At 50.5% G+C, this 17,684-nt stretch overlaps 1 protein-coding gene across 2 annotated transcripts in view; it reads left to right on the forward strand.

Annotated features, from left to right (window-relative positions):
• Positions 1 to 6,547: 6,547 nt before the first annotated feature.
• ccny (cyclin Y) overlaps positions 6,548 to 17,684 on the forward strand; it is a 155,882-nt gene continuing 144,745 nt past the window's right edge. The window contains exon 1 of one of the 2 annotated variants that reach the window (XM_042346932.1): positions 6,548 to 6,832. In XM_042346932.1, coding sequence (XP_042202866.1) covers positions 6,682 to 6,832 — 151 coding nt within the window. In that variant the 5' untranslated portion in view covers positions 6,548 to 6,681. The remainder of the gene's footprint in view (positions 6,833 to 17,684) is intronic. The other variant, XM_042346934.1, reaches the window with a different exon arrangement.

The following is a 17,684-nucleotide window of genomic DNA, read 5'->3' on the forward strand; positions in this document are numbered from 1 at the left end:
CTCTCTTTTAAATTTTCAATTTTTTATTTATTTATATATATATAATCAAACACATTTACATGCATATTTGCAGTTTGAAGATTGCATTGGTGAAATGCCAGTGTAGCAAAGGGAGGAAACTCACTAACAAGAAAAAATAATGATTTATTATTAATAATCATCAGTTCTCAAACAACTATCAAAGCCCCAAATTACCCTTAAGGCCATGGTCTTAAATTTTGGAAAATTCTTAAATTTTAATTTAGTGTCTGGTTTTCTGCAAGCCTTTCTAAAAAAAGGTTTCTAAAGGAAAAAGGGTAAATTGTACAATATTATGGTCTTTACTATGGTCACACCTAAACACAAATGCATTAAGTTACATTCTTGAATTCCTGTAGCTCAGTGGTTACAGCACTCACCTTTGCAAGTGAGGAGATCTCGGTTGGATGGCGAGTACTGTAAAGGTGAGTGCTGTAACCACTGAGCTATAGGAATTCAAGGGTGAAACGTTGGGCAAGTTTCCTTACTCCACATGCCTGTTTATCTAGCAGTAGGTAAGAAACCAGTTGTTAGTCGATTGGCGGATTGCTTTTCTGGGAGTAATAGTTCTTTAAAAAAATAATAAATTGGTCACTTCAATCCACAACTGTTTATGGGACACTGCTGTGTGCAATTGACTGGACACATTTCTGTGATTTTGTGAAATGCTTTGAGATGTCTCGAAGACGTGATAAGGCCCTATACCAAATAGAAGAATTGCTATCATTATTATATATGTTTTGCGGGGCCACTGGTTTTGAAAGGGGAAGTGGCAAAGTGGCCTTTCACCTGCCACTTTACATGGTATCACCTACAAAATACATAGTCACTACTCTTAACAGTAAGTCCTGTGAAGAACTTTGGGATGTTTCAACTACGTGATAAGGCGCTATATCAATTGCAAAGATTTAATGATACATACAAGATTGTAAAAGACCAGCATTTGATCATTCATAGAATCATATAATCGTACAGCACAAAAAGAGGCCATTCGGCCCATCGAGTCTGTGCCGGCTCTTTGAGAAGAGCTATGTAATATCAATCCCACTCCCCAGCCCTTTCCCCATAACCCTGCAAACCCGTCCTCCTCAAATACCCGTCCACCACGTTTTTAAAAGTTGTTATCGAATTGGCCTCGACCACCCTTTCAGGCAATGTGTTCCAGATTCAAACAACTCGCTGCGTGAAAAAAATTCTTCTCACCTCCACTCTGCTTCTTTTAGAAACTATTTTAAATCTGTGACCTTGAGTAACCGAAGCACCCATTGGTGGAAACAGTTCTTCCCTTTCTAACCTATCAAATCCCCTCATGATTTTGAAGACCTCTATTAGGTCTCCTCATAACCTTCTCTGCTCCAATGAGAATAATCCTAACCTCTCTGGCCTTTCCTCATAATCAAGGTCCCTCATTCCTGGTTCCCTCCTTGTAAATCTCCTCTGCACCCTTTCCAATGCCTCAACATCCTTCCTATAGTGTGGTTCCCAGAACTGGGCGCAGTATTCTAACTGAGGCCTAACCAGTGTTTCATATAGGTCAATCATAACCTCCTGACTCTTGCACTCTATGCTCCTATTTATAAAGCCTAGTATCCCATATGCCTTTTTTACAGCTTTATCTACCTGTCCTGCCACCTTCAAGGATTAATTTACCTGAGCTCCCAGGTCACTCTGTTCTGTTACCCCCCTTAAGATTGTATAACCTATCCTATATTGCCTCCCCTCATTCTATCTTCCAAAAAGCATTATCTTGCATTTCTCCACATTGAAATTCATCTGCCATGTGTCTGCCCATTTTACCATTCTGTCTATGTCTTCCTGCATTGCTATTTTCACATATCATATACCCCCATTTCCTGTTTGAAACTGACCATGCTCACTGCCTCCACCAGGAAGTGGTAGAAGCAGCACAACATGTTAGCTACAAAAACAGAGAGAGCTGGGAAAACTCAACAGGTCAGGCAGCATCCATGGAAAAAGGAAAGTGAGTCAATGTTTCGGGTCCATGACCCTTCGTCAGAACAGTGTTAGCTGCTCTCTGTGTAAAATACTGCGATTATACATTACTTTCCAGCCACTCTTCCGCTTCTGAGTTTGTGATTGTAACCACATACAGTGGACTTCTGGAGTACAGTGAAATAATCTATTTAATTCTAACTGTCTATATTTTATGATTCAGAATACAAAACAAAACTTGTTATAGCGCCTTTACCTTTGGGAGGGGATTTTAAAGTGCTTCACAGGATATACTATAAAGTGGAGTGAGTGTGTATTTTGTGGGTGAATGCAGCCAATTTGCTGTCCCACAAACAGTCATGAAATGAATGACCAATTTTATTTGGGGGATTGTCAACCAGGACACCAGGACCACCATAAGATAACCCCCTCAATAGTCTGTTCTGCAATGCAATCATTCCCAGCTTCTGCTTAGACTTTTTCCAATGCTTGGATATCACGTCTGTAATAGGAATCTCAGGACAGTACACAATAGTTGCCAATGGGTGGTGGGGGTGGAAGAAGAGAAAGAGAGAGAGAGAGTGAGATGACACCAAGTGTTTGCACAATCCCATTATTTGTGCTGTTCCTTCTCTTGGCCGGCCAGCGAGAGGAGCTGAGATGTTCTTGTCTTATTTCTTTGGTTGAGGCTAAAATGTTAAGAGGTGAACCTTTTTCCTGAAGTACTCCGATTGGCAGATCAGTTTTTGGGGGGTAATAATCCTTCAAAGAAAATAATAATAATAATTTGGTCACTCAATCCACAACTGTTTGTGGGATGCTGCTGTGCGCAATTGGTGCTGCGTTTCGAGCACAAATATACAATCAATTCACTTTACAGTATATTCTGTGAAGCGCTTTGAGAAGTCTTGAAGACCTGTTAAGGTGCCATATCAAATGCAAGGATTATTATCATTATTATTATTACAATAATATTCCTTGCAATTGTCTTATCACGTCATTGAGACGTCTCAAAGAATAAACGAACTGCAGAGTATAATTGACTGGATAATTTGTGGGTGAAACTATTTGTAATGTAATTCCTGTAATTTGCATCATATGTGTAGAAACGATTCAATTGTTTAGCAGACTGAAGCTAAGCAAATCATTTGTAATATTTTATTGGGAATTGTTTTTGAGGGAGGGAGGGCTGGAGTGCAGAGTGGGTGTTGCTGTGTGTGTGTGTGTGTGTGTGAGAGAGGATAACAAAGTAACTGCAGTGAAGGAGAGGGTTACAATCTGACAATATGTGTTGTTCACCAGCAAATCGCTACCCTTGAACCGGAACTCCTCGACTTGGCTGCTTACATTTGCAGTGAGAGCTGTGCAGGAGAGGCTCATTACAAAAAAGTCACCATTGCACACAGAGAGGGAGAGAGACAGACAGAGAGACACACACCACAGAGGGAGAGAGACAGAGAGAGAGAGAGAGACACACACAGAGGGAGAGAGACAGACAGAGAAAGAGAGACAGACAGAGAGAGAGAGAGAGAGAGGGGGATACACAGAGAGACAGATCCCCAGCAGGAAGGGTGGAGAGATTTGATCTGATCTGGAAGCTGAAGCTGTTGGTATTGCAAAGCTGGGACTTCAGTGACGAGTGGCATCTGTTTGCTCCCCCATCCCCCCTCCCCCCATTTTCCTCTTTGTGTGTGTGTTGTGTGTAAGAAAAAAAGGATATACTGTATATACAAAGTAGTTCTTTCTTTCTATGTGTGTATGGCTTGTTGAAGACTGTGTCTGGTGCCTCTGGGTTGCAGGAGGGAGTCTGACTGGGACAGACTAGACCAGACACCACAGCACAACCCAGCCCAGCACAGCCAGAGCCCAGCACAGCCCAGCCCAGCCAGCCAGCCACAGCCCAGCACAGCCCAGCCAGCCAGAGCCCAGCCCAGCCAGCCACAGCCAGCACAGCCCAGCCAGCCACAGCCCAGCCCAGCCAGCCAGCCACAGCCCAGCCAGCCACAGCCCAGCCAGCCAGCCCAGGCACAGCCCAGCCAGCCAGCCCAGCCAGAGCCCAGCCAGCCAGCACAGCCCAGCCAGCCAGCCAGCCAGCCAGCCAGCCACAGCCCAGCCAGCCAGCCAGCCAGAGCCCAGCACAGCCCAGCCAGCCACAGCCCAGCCAGCCAGCCCAGGCACAGCCCAGCCAGCCAGCCAGCCCAGCCAGCCAGCCCCAGCCAGCCCAGCCAGCCCAGGCACAGCCCAGCCAGCCAGCCCAGCCAGAGCCCAGCCACAGCCCAGCCAGCCAGCCACAGCCAGCCAGCCAGAGCCCAGCCACAGCCCAGCCAGCCAGCCAGCCCAGCCAGCCAGCCCCAGCCAGCCCAGCCAGCCAGCCCAGCACAGCCAGAGCCCAGCCCAGCCAGCACAGCCAGCCAGCCCCAGCCACAGCCCAGCCAGCCAGCCCAGCCAGAGCCCAGCCAGAGCCCAGCCACAGCCCAGCCCAGCCAGCCAGCCCAGCCAGAGCCCAGCCACAGCCCAGCCAGCCAGCCCAGCCAGCCCCAGCCACAGCCCAGCCAGCCAGCCCAGCCAGAGCCCAGCCAGCCAGCCAGCCCAGCCAGAGCCCAGCCAGCCCAGCCAGAGCCCAGCCACAGCCCAGCCCAGCCAGAGCCCAGCCCAGCCCAGAACAGGCCAGCCACAGCCAGCCCAGAACAGGCCAGCCACAGCACAGCCAGCCACAGCCAGCCAGCCCAGCAACAGCCCAGCCCAGCAACAGCCAGCACAGCCCATCCACAGCCAGCCCCAGCACAGCCAGCCCCAGCACAGCCACAGCCAGCCCCAGCACAGCCGCCACAGCCAGCCCCAGCACAGCCACCACAGCCACAGCCAGCCCCAGCACAGCCACAGCCAGCCCCAGCACAGCCACCACAGCCACAGCCAGCACAGCCAGCACAGCCCAGCCACAGCCAGCCCCAGCACAGCCCAGCCAGCCCCAGCACAGCCAGCCCCAGCACAGCCAGCACAGCCACAGCCAGCCCCGCCACAGCCAGCCCAGCCACAGCCCGCCCCGCCACAGCCAGCCCCGCCACAGCCAGCCCAGCCACAGCCAGCCCAGCCACAGCCAGCACAGCCACCACAGCCACAGCCAGCCCCAGCCACAGCCAGCACAGCCACCACAGCCACCACAGCCACAGCCAGCCCCAGCCACAGCCAGCCCAGCCACAGCCAGCACAGCCACCACAGCCACCACAGCCACAGCCAGCCCCAGCCAGCACAGCCACAGCCAGCACAGCCACAGCCAGCACAGCCACCACAGCCAGCCCCAGCCACAGCCAGCACAGCCACCACAGCCACAGCCAGCACAGCCACAGCCAGCACAGCCACCACAGCCACAGCCAGCACAGCCCAGCCACAGCCAGCCCCAGCACAGCCAGCACAGCCACAGCCAGCCCCAGCACAGCCACCACAGCCACAGCCCGCCACAGCCCAGCACGCACAGCCCAGCCCAGGGGGCAGCCCCGGGTGGGGGCTGTGAGATGCAGATGGGTGTCTCGGGGCAGTGTGTGTGCAGTGACAGGTCCTGTCGGCTGAGGGGAGATCTGTAAATCACACACATTTATTGTGTTGTTTGGGGGGCGGGTGGTGGACTTTTTTTTGCAAAAAAAGCAAGTCCCGCGCCCTGTGGATCTGAATTAGAAGAGCACCTGATTCCTTTCTCTCCACCCCCCCACACCCCCCCACACCACACACACACACCCCACACACACACCCCCCCCCACACACCCCCCCACACCACACCACACACCCCCCCACACCCCACACACACACCACCCCCACACCACCGCCCCACCCCCCCCACACCACACACACACCCCCCCACACCCCACACACACCCCCCCACACCCCACACACACACCACCCCCACACCCCCCCCACACCACACACACACCCCCCCTCACACCCCCCCCACACCACACACACACCCCCCACACCCCACCCCCCCCCACACCACCCCCACACCCCCCCCCACACCACACACACACACCCCCACACCCCCCCCACCACACACACACCCCCCCACACCCCACCCCCACACCCCCCCCACACACCACCCCCACACCCCCCCACACCACACACACACCCCCCCACACCCCACACACACACCACCCCCACACCCCCCCACACCCCACACACACACCCCCCCCCACCCCACCCCCCACCCCCCCACACCCCCCCCACACCACCCCCACACCACACACACACACCCCCACACACACACCACCCCCACACCCCCCACCACACCCCCCCCACCACCCCCCCCACACCACACACACACACCCCCACACCCCACACACACACCACCCCCACAACCCCACCACACCACACACACACCCCCACACACCACCCCCCCACCCCCCCCCACACCACACACACACACCCCACACCCCCCCCCACCCCACACCCCCACACCACACACACACACCCCCACACACACACCACCCCCCACCCACCCCCCACACACACACCCCCACCCACCCCCCCCACACACACACACCCCCACCCCCACATCACTCCCACACCACACACACCCCCCCACACCACACACACACCACTCCCACACCACTCCCCCACCCACACCCCCACACCACGCCATCTGGCGATTAATTGAACTGCGAGACACACACACAGACAGACACACACACAGACAGACGGTAAAGCCCAGGAGGAGAAGCGATGGGGAATACCACTTCTTGCTGCGTGTCCTCCAGCCCTAAGCTGAGGAGGAACCACGCTCGGCTGGAGACCTACCGCACAGACACCGACATCAGCCGCGAGGACACGGGCTGCAACCTGCAGCACATCAGCGACAGGGAGGCTGTGGACGGTAGGTTTCCATGGGGCTGTGTCTGTGTGTCAGTGTGTGTGTCTGCCTGTGTGTGTGTGTGTGTCTGCCTGTGTGTGTGTCTGCCTGTGTGTGTGTGTGTGTGTGTCTGCCTCTGTCTGTGTGTGTCTGCCTGTGTGTGTGTGTGTGTCTGCCTGTGTGTGTGTGTGTGTGTCTGCCTGTGTGTGTGTGTGTGTCTGCCTGTGTGTGTGTGTGTGTCTGCCTGTGTGTGTGTGTGTGTATGTCTGCCTGTGTGTGTGTGTGTGTCTGCCTGTGTGTGTGTGTGTGTCTGCCTGTGTGTGTCTGCCTCTGTCTGCCTGTGTGTGTGTGTGTGTGTCTGCCTGTGTGTGTGAAAGTCTGCCCGTGTGTGTGTGTGTGTGTGTGTGTGTCTGCCTGTGTGTGTGTGTGTGTCTGCGTGTGTGTGTGTGTGTCTGCCTGTGTGTGTGTGTGTGAAAGTCTGCCCGTGTGTGTGTGTGTGTGTGTGTGTGTGTGTGTCTGCCTGTGTGTGTGTGTCTGCCTCTGTCTGCCTGTGTGTGTGTGTGTCTGCCTGTGTGTGTGTGTCTGCCTGTGTGTGTGTGTGTGTGTGTCTGCCTGTGTGTGTGTGTGTGTGTCTGCCTGTGTGTGTGTCTGCCTGTGTCTGCCTGTGTGTGTGTCTGCCTGTGTGTGTGTGTCTGCCTGTGTGTGTGTGTGTGTGTGTCTGCCTGTGTGTGTGTGTGTCTGCCTGTGTGTGTGTGTGTGTCTGCCTGTGTGTGTGTGGTCTGCCTGTGTGTGTGTGTCTGCCTGTGTCTGCCTGTGTGTGTGTGTGTCTGCCTGTGTGTGTGTGTCTGCCTGTGTGTGTGTGTGTGTGTCTGCCTGTGTGTGTGTGTGTGTCTGCCTGTGTGTGTGTGTCTGCCTGTGTGTGTGTGTCTGCCTCTGTCTGCCTGTGTGTGTGTGTGTCTGCCTGTGTGTGTGTGTCTGCCTGTGTGTGTGTGTGTGTGTCTGCCTGTGTGTGTGTGTGTGTGTCTGCCTGTGTGTGTGTGTGTCTGCCTGTGTGTGTGTGTCTGCCTGTGTGTGTGTGTCTGCCTGTGTGTGTCTGTGGCTAGTAAAGCAATCCTAGCTTTGGAAAGAAACAATCAAACACATGGCTGGCGGCCTCTGCTGTGCTAAACTCTTCTTTGCTGTGTTTGTCTGTCTGTGTCTCTGTCTGTTTATGTGTCTGCGTCTATTTGTGTGTGTCTCAGTCTGTGTCTCTGTCTGCATGTATCTGTCTATGTCTGTCTGTCTGTGCCTATTTGTCTGTATCTCTCTGTCTGTCTGTCTGTCTGTATCTGCCTATTTGTTAGTGTCTGTCTGGCTGACTTGTTCGCCAGTAGAAGGTGTGTGATCAGAGGCAGACTGAGACTTTGCTTGCACTGTGTACGTATGTGTGTGTGTATATACTGTGTATTCAGTATATGTGTGTGTGTCATGTACTGAGGTGGGATCAACAACAAAAACAGATTACATTTGCAAAGTGCCTTTCATGTTGGGAGGTCGTCCCAAGGCGCTGGGATCAGGAAGGAATCTTAAGAATTTAGGAGCTGTGTATAATAATAATAATCCTTGCATTTGATATAGCGCTTTATCACATTTTGGGGGCGTCTCAAAGCGTTTTACAGAATATACTGTAAAGTGAATTGACTGTATATTTTGTGGGCAAAATTGTACTGTACTAAATGTGGATCTTCTCATCAGCTCGACATTTGATGCCCAGTCCACAAGTCTGGGCACAAAGCTCCTGCTTTATTGATGTAAAATAAATTTTAGCTTCCTGAGAAATTGGTCACATCAGAGGCTTTTTAAAAAAATACACAAAATGTAAGGGAAGTCCAGAGGGAAAGTGCAGATCAGACTTAAGAATCTTTCACCAGTGTCATCCTTCCCCACATTTCACCAAAAAAAAGCAGTTTAAAACTACGTAGTGTAAATGTTTTCATATCACCATCCCCTGAAATCGGTGACTAGGCGGACGCTCCAAAATAACAACAAATATATTACATTGCATTTATATGGCGCCTTTCACGTTGGGAGGATGCCTCCGTACTGTGTGGACACTTGCCTCAGTCACATTTCTTTGCAACTCCTTGACTATCCAGTGGCAAAGTGACAGAGGTAAGAATCCACACAGCACCGAGCGTCTTGACTTTGTACTCAAATCAGCTCACTTCACATGCAGCAAAAAGAACAGATTTCTGTATTTTAGCAACTTAATAGAATCTTCAGGAACGATGCATGAGTTAAACATTATGGGTAGTTCGGGGGCTTTGCGTGCAGTGGAGATGGAACTATTGTAGGACTCTTAAGATAGCACAGGGCCTGTTGTTGTTTGCTGTTGTGCTGGAAAACCCTGAGTTTTGCAAAAAAATCCTCCAGACAAGGACAGTCTCCTCCCTCTGAATCCAGGTCTGTGTTGCCAGTGTTTCTCGAGAACAGAGGATTGGAATGTGATGATGTTTTTAAGCCCAGCGTAAAGTAAACTGGACATTGACTAGCGTGAACGTCATTTATTGTTATCAGCAATAGCACCAAGTTTCAATAACACTATTCTGAGCTGGTAACCTAGGTTTTGGAGGAAGATGTGTTTGAACGATGTATCAAAAGCTAGGAGCTAATTATTTTTTAGCTTTTATTGTTTGAGAGGGAACACAGGCTGATCAGAAAGAATGTACTCTCTTGTTAACTGTGTTTGGTATGGTGAGGGGAAGGGCGTGGAGATGTTAGTGAAGAAGCTAAACTCATGATATACTAAATTATGCTTATAAAAATGATACTTATAGAATCGACCGTGAACTATCACATACCATTGACCATTGCACAAAGCGAAACACCTGAATATTTGAAAGCTGTTCTTAAACAGGTCAGCTCGGTCTAGAAATTAATTTAAACGTGACAAAGAGGCAGCATCAAAACGTGTACCATAAAATTAATTCTCTCACAGTCACACAACACAGACGTGTGGGCTGGTTTTCATGGTACATGCTCCCCTGTGTGTGCGTTTGTGTAAAAAAAATAACACTGCACTGGAGATTTCACAGCTTTAAAACAAAGATTAACACAGTTTACTCCTTGGCAGAAATAATAAATAAGTTTCACTTTCTGTTTCTTGGCAGTCTGTTGGAATCGAGCAGAAACAGTGATTTTTGTCATGCGTGTCCCGGATTAGCATACAAAATCAGAATTTTGTCTGGCCCTTCAATCGACTCATTTGCAAAATAGTTGCTGCAGCCTGAAAAGACTGTTAACGGGCCATGTTTTGTGTGAACGAATCCGATAAGTATTTATCATTTGTGCTGTTGCTTCCTGAATATTGGCCTACAGAAGGATTCTTTTGTTATTAAAGGGGAATGTTAAATCAGGATAATGGTTTCACATTCCTATCTGTACACAAATACAAAATACAAAATAACAGTTGTATAGCACCTTTTGGGAGGACTTCCCAAGGCGATGGACAGTCAGAGATTTTGAACCGAGCTGGGGGTCAAGACTGGGGAGTGTGGAGGGTAGGAGGATGACCGAAGAGGAGGGATTTCAGACAGATCTTGAAGGAGGCAAGGGAGGGGGCGAGGTGGAATGACTGTGATGGAGTTCCAGGATGTGGGGAAGAGAGGCTGAAGGCCCGCTGACCAATGGTGGGGCAGGCAAGGCGGGGGAATGAGAAGCAGGTCGGAACCCTCTGAGCATAGGGAGCGGGCAGTTTGGTATAGTGTTAGGAGGTCCCAGAGATAGGGCGGAGCAAGGTCGTGGAGGGTATTGAAAGTGAGGACCAGGATCATGAACTGTATCCTCCGAGTGTTGGGGAGCTAGTGGAATCAAGTGACTCTAACCTCATCCCTTCTGCTTGCTGATATCCTCATTTATGCTTCAGTCACTTTAAGGATAGACTTTCCAACCCATTACTTCCATCCTTGCCAAGCTCCGCTGGCTCTCAGTATCCCAGCGCATTGACTTTTAAGATTCTTACATTGACCATTTCAACTCCTCTCTCTCTCTCTCTCTCTCTCTATGTATACAATCTTCTCCAGCCCTATTGTCTTGCCCTCAGTCCCTACTATTCTGGTCCGTTGCTCAATCCTCACTTCATTGTCCCACCATTGATTGCTGTATCTTCAGTCGCTACGTTCCTCTTCCAAAACCTGCTTGTGCTCCATCTCTCCCTCCTAAGAACATATCCGGTCAGAATCATTAGTTTTCCCCTTCCTTCTCCATATTTGTCTCTGGTCATCTCCCTGTTCTCTGGTCATCTCCCTATTTGCTGGGTGGAAGAACGCTATGTATTATAAATGCAAGCTTTGGTTATCTCTCCCCTCCTTATCCCCCTCAGCTCCCATCCACAGCCCGGGTGTCATGCCAATAGTGTTAAGCGCCTGTGATGTCCTCCCAACATGAAAAGTGCTATATAAATGTAAATTGTATTTTATTGTACCATAATTGGAAGTGGGGAAGGGAAAGAGAGAGAATTACAGCCATTGAATGTGTTTATTTGGTTCATCCTGTATTCCTGGTGAGGGCTGAACACAAAGTATGTGAGAGGCATAGTTAATCATAGTGAAACTCATACTGTAGTCAGTGTTAATAAAAGACCTAATGCAAAATACGTTCCCAGCGACTTCTATTTTTGTTAATAAAAGACCTTACGTTTGCTTGCTGGATAATGGATTAAGTTTATATATTGATGTTGCTTCGTGGATCTGCAGTAGATAGGATGTCAGAGCTTTCAGTCACTTTCTAGAACTCTCACTCTGAATGGTCACCTCACTATCTCCCTTGCTCCGGGTGCAATTCTACCAATGGGCTGTGCTCCTAGGTGTTATTCTGTGTGAAGGGTGTCATAATAATCCCACACGGGGAGCGGCGGTAGGACAGCGCGTGGAGGAGCCTGAGCCTACCTACACAGCTATTTAAGGTCGCGGTGGCAGGGAGTGCAGCCAGGGGGTGGGGGGCTGTGGAGGAACAGGTGGGGGCAGAGCGGGGGAACTGCTGATGTTCTAGTTTAGTTGTCAGGAGTGTGCGCGTGCAAAAAAATTAAAACCCAGCGACCCCACCCACCCCCAGGGCTCACATCAGGGCCCACAATGGTCCTATTGGGTTGGCTGCCCCAGCCTATGGGCTAATGCCATTCACCTGACCGCTCGCTCCCGGTCCTGCGTGCGCACTATGGCTGCCGCTTTGACCCGAGCCCCCTCACCCCCTCCCTCCTCTCCACCCCCAAACCCTCCCCCCTCTGCATCTCCCCCGCTCTGTCCTCCTCTCTCTCCGTCCCTCTCGCCTTCTATCGCCATCTGACCCTCCCACAACCTCCCTCTGCTCCAGCCTGGGAATCCTCCGCCGGGCTCACCGTGGCACTCGGCGTTGGCTGTCCAGCAGCAGCCACACCGACTGCCCCATTCCCCACCACACTCGCCACCCACCCCGGACACAGACCCGGGGAGCCAACCTCTCCTCCCTTATCCCCATTCCCCCACCCCTGCTTCACAACCTGGACCCACCCCACACACCCTTCTGTCAACCGATCCCTCCACATCGGACTACAAAACGTCCGCTCCCTCTGTAACAAGGCCCTGGTCATCAACGATCTCATCCTTGATGAGAACGTTGATATCATGGCCTTAACGGAAACCTGGCTCACCCCAGACGACACCTTCCCCCTCACGGAGGCCACACCACGCGGCTACACCTCCCACCACATCCCTCGCCCCAACCGCCATCACCATGGTGTAGCCCTTATCTCAAGAACACCACTTGCCCTATCCCCCTACTCCTCTGGCTCTTTCCCCTCTTTCGAGCACCTCACCCTCTCCCACCCCTCCTTCCTCTCACTCAAAATCCTCCTCCTCTACCGGCCCCCTAAAACCTCTCCCACCTTCATCTCTGATATTTCAACACTTCTTACATCTCTCTGCCTCTGCTCTGATCGCCTCATCATCCTGGGCGACTTCAACCTGCACTTCACCCCCTCCTGCTCCATCTCCTCGGACTTCTCTTCCCTGCTCTCCTCGCTCAACCTCTCCCTCCACATCAACTCCCCCACTCACAGTCACGGCCACCCACTCGATTTAGTGATCACCCGGGGCCTCAGTGTCTCGGATGTCACTATCACCGACAAGGCCGTCTCCGACCACCACTTCATCTCCTTCATCACCTCCACCACCCCTCCCCACCTCCACCAGACCCACCACTATCTTCTACCGCCCCTGGAAGAAGTTACCCCCACAATCCCTAACCGCTGCCGAGCGGTTACCCCCACAATCCCTAGTCCTCTGAACTCCTCTCCCTCTGGCCTTCAACCCTCACTGACCCCTCTTCTCCTCTCACCTTCCTCCACAACACCCACTCCTCCACACTCGACACTCTTGCCCCCATCACCTCCAGTACTGTCTCCTACTCTCGCTCCTCACCCTGGTTCACCACCCACCTCCGCTCACCGAAGAGCCAGGTGCGGGCCGTTGAACGCACCTGCCTCAAATCTGGCCTAACGGTCCACCGACAAATCTGGCTGGACCTCCTCAAAATCTACCGCTCCACTCTAGCCTCGGCCAAGTCGTCCTTCTACTCCAGGATAATCCTGGAGGCGAAGAACAACCCCAGGCTTCTATTTTCTACCACATCCCGACTCCTCTGTCCCCCCCGCCACCCCGCGCAGGTCATCTCCTCCAACCTTCACTGTGAGGAGATGCTGGATTTCCTTGAATTCAAAATCAAGGGAATCCGCTCCACGGTCACTTCCCCTCCAACCTCCACCCACCCCCCACCCCCTCCCTCCCACACTCCGACTCCTACCCATCCTCCACTGCACACTTTCGTACCCGTTTCCCCACCCTCTGTCACCAAACTAATCCTATCCCTGAAACCCACCACCTGCTCCCTTGACCCCATCCCCACTCCACTCCTTATCTCCCAGCCGCACCTCCTTGCCCCACATATCACAGACATCATCAACTAGTCCCTCTCCTCTGGCTCTGTTCCCATTCCCTTAAAAACTGCCACCATCACTCCCACCTTGAAAAAACCCTCCCTTGATGCGTCGCAGCTATCAAGCTACCGGCCCATCTCCAACCTTCCCTTCCTGTCCAAGGTCCTTGAAAGAGTTGTCGACTCCCAGCTGCGCTCTTTCCTCTCCACCCATTCATTATTCGAACCCCTTCAGTCAGGTTTCTGTGCTGCCCATAGCACAGGCACTGCCCTGGTCAAGGTCACCAATGACATCCTGACCATCTGCGACCAGGGCTCCCTCTGCCTCCTCGTCCTTCTCGACCTATCAGCAGCATTCGATACGGTCAACCACGCTATCCTCCTCCACCGCTTGTCCTCCCACCTCAACCTTCAAGGTCCTGTCCTTGAGTGGTTTAGGTCGTACCTCTCCCACTGTCTTCATTTTGTTTCCACAAATGACTTTTCCTCCAGCCCCCGCACTGTCTCGTGCGGTGTCCCTCAGGTTTCTGTCGTCGGTCCCCTCCTCTTCACCCTCTATATGCTCCCCCTCGGTGACATCATCTTCAGACATGGGGTTAACTTCCACATGTGTGCGGATGACACCCAACTCTACCTTTCCTCCTCTACCCTCAACTCCACGACCACCGATGTCCTGACAGCTGCCTGTCCGACATCGAGTCCTGGACGAGAGACAACTTTCTTCAGCTCAACGTGCGCAAAACTGAGGCCCTCCTGATTGGCTTACGTCAGCGCCTCCGCACCTCAGGCGCTGACAGCATCAGCATCCAAGGCTGCACTCTCAACCTCTCAAAGCCAGTCAGGAACCTCGGTGTTCTGTTCGACCCTGAGCTGTCCTTTCTCCCTCATATCCGCGCCACAATTGGCACCGCCTTCCATCACCTCCGGAACATCGCCAGACTACGGCACTACCTCACCCCTCACGCTGCTGAAACTCTGGTCCACGCCTTTATCACCTCAAGGCTGGACTATGGGAACTCTCTCCTCGCCGGCCTTCCCGGCACCTCCCTCCACACTGCAGGTCATTCAGAACTCTGCAGCTCGTGTCCTGTCCCGCACCAGGCTTCACGACCACATCACTCCCACCCTCGCTCGCCTCCACTGGCTCCCCATCCCCCAGAGGATCAACTTGAAGATCCTGATCCTTACCTACAAGGCCATTCATGGCCTTGCTCACTCCTACCTCTCTATCCCCCTATTTACCTGCCAGTACACTCCGTTCCTCTGGCTCCGGTCTGCTCCACATCCCCCGCCCCAACCGCCCTACCATCGGTGGCCGGGCCTTCAGCCTCTCAGCCCCTAGGCTCTGGAACTCCATCCCCCAGTGCCTTCGCCTTGCCTCCTCCTCCTTCAAGGCCGGTCTCAAGACCTTTCTCTTTGACCGTGCCTTCAGCTCCCCTCTCGACTCTCTACCCCCTCCTCGCTCCCTCCCTTCCCTCCCCTCACCATTTCCCCCCTGCTCGGGTCCTGACCCAACTGTACAGCGCCTTGGGACGTCCTCCCGACGTGAAAAGCGCTCTATAAATGGAATCTTGTTGTTGTTGTTGTCATGCTATGCAAGTTGTTGAATCTCTTTTCCCACACCCTTTCCTCTCTGTTTTCCAAACCAATTGTATCTCCAACCCTGTTGCCTCACTCCCACTCCTCTGTCAAGCGCTTTGAGTTGTTCTCCTACATAATTATTGTTGTAACTTTAAAACCTGAAAGAGCTTCAATTAATAATCCAGGTCATTTCTGTTAAAGGGACACTGTCTGGATGATGTCCAGTAGAACCTCATTCTAACATGCTTTGCTGCTATTATAAGTGTAAAAGCTTTATTGCTTTATTATATTTATCAGCCTGGCGCAGTGGTAGCACTCTTACCTCTGAGTCAGAAAGTTGTGGGTTCAAGCCATAAGTCAGGACTTTGAATCACATAGTCTAAGATGACACTCTAATACATTGTTGGAGGTGCTGTCCAGGGTCTGTTCAAATCAAATTCAAGTGTTAATATTATAATAATAATAAAGCGGATGTTAAAGATTCTATTCGAAAAGAGAAGTGAGTTTCTCCCAATGTCTTGGCCTACAGTTCCCCAAAATAAAAATTGGTCACTCACTCCATGGCTTTTTGGGACATTGATGTGTGCAAAAAATGCATGGTCAATCCACTTTATGGTATATCCTGTGATGTACTGCGAGACGTCTCAACAATGTAATAAGGTGATATATCAAATGCAAGGATTATAAATTATTATAATTTACTTAGCAGAAAAATCCAAAATGCACCTCAAAAGCTGACTGGCCTGCTTCAAAACGCTGGCTGGCTTTCTCTCTAGATAATGGCTGAATTTCAAGACACCAGGTTACTGCCAATGGAAGTGACATCAGTAGCGATTTGATGATCTGGAAGTCGACTGTTTTTTAGTACGTGGATAACTGACCTGTGCTTTGAAGCGAGTGTTTTTCTACACGTGTGTAAATGCGGCAGCTCTGAAAGGTGATCGTATTCCGTTATAATAATAATACTTGAATTTGATATAGCACCTTATGGCGCTGCTTGATATTTTATGAGCTGCCAACTACCATCCTACAGTAGGGGCTCTAGAAATCTATGTTGAGGGAGAAGAGCAGTTTCTTATTGTTGATATTTGTTTCATTAAATAATCTCAGCAATGCCTTTCAATATGATTTCTGTTTTTCTGCCATGCATCTGTAAATCAACGGGGAACCCAGATTGCTGAACACTTTTTCACAAAGGCTGAGTCCCTTTTGAATGTATGAATTTGGGCACCTCAGCATTTTAAAAATAATAATCCTTACATTTGGTATACCAGGAGGACATCTTAATTCCTTCACAGTAAAGTGGAGTAACTGTTTTGTGAGCGAACCTCGCAGCTAAGTTATACACAGCAATGTTACACAATAATAATTCTTGCATTTGATATTCCGCCGTATCACGTCTTCGAGACGTCTCAATATGCTTTACAGAATATACTGTAAAGTGAATTGACTGTATAGTTTGTGGGCACTAACTGCTGCAAAGCAAATAACCAATTTTATTAACTACTCAGGAATTCACTCTTAAAATTGTTAGCAACGATTAGATATTCTGCAGTACTTTTGTAATACTGGCAGTGGAAGAAAGATTTTGTGAGATCTACAATGGTGTAATAGCATTTATAAATGCTGTATTATGGTAGGCTTTAGAAATGTAATTAAACAGCGATTCACCGAGGACATGTTTTACTACCTTCTGCTGCATTCCACCTGGTGCTTAATCCTTACGGCATGCAGAATGTCACACTGAATTCAACTATAACCTTCCCTGCTCTCCCCTCCCCCTCACATATGCAGCTATTCTGTTGCTGGCCTTCTGATCTGTGAATGGTATCACTATCAAAAATCACGAGCTACAACCAGTGATTCCTCAGGAGCAGTACTGAGTGTTTTCAAAAGCACATCTACACATTTGCTTCAGTGCATTGTTAAGGGAACTTTGCATTGCTTTATGTGCTACCTATTACAAACATAGAAACAGCAGTAGGTCATTCAATCCCTCGAGCCTGTTCCGCCCTTCTATAAAATCATGGCTGATCTGTACCTCAACTCCCAATTACCCGCCCTTTGCCCCATATCTCTTGATACCCTGACCTAACAAATATCTATCCACCTCAATGTTGAAAATTTGAATGGATCCAACATCCACAGCCTTTTGGGAAAGAGCGTTCCAGATTTCTACTCCCCTTTGGGTGAAAAACTGCCTCCTGATTTCACTCCTAAATAGCCTAACTTTAATTTTAAGATGATGCCCCCATATTCTGCATTCCTCCACCAGAGGAAATAGTTTGATAGCTACTCTAACTAATTAAATTATTATTTTAAAAACCTTAATCAGATCACCCCCTCA

The sequence above is a fragment of the Callorhinchus milii genome, unplaced genomic scaffold (assembly GCF_018977255.1).
Source record: "Callorhinchus milii isolate IMCB2004 unplaced genomic scaffold, IMCB_Cmil_1.0 Scaffold2, whole genome shotgun sequence".
Taxonomy (NCBI): Eukaryota; Metazoa; Chordata; class Chondrichthyes; order Chimaeriformes; family Callorhinchidae; genus Callorhinchus; species Callorhinchus milii.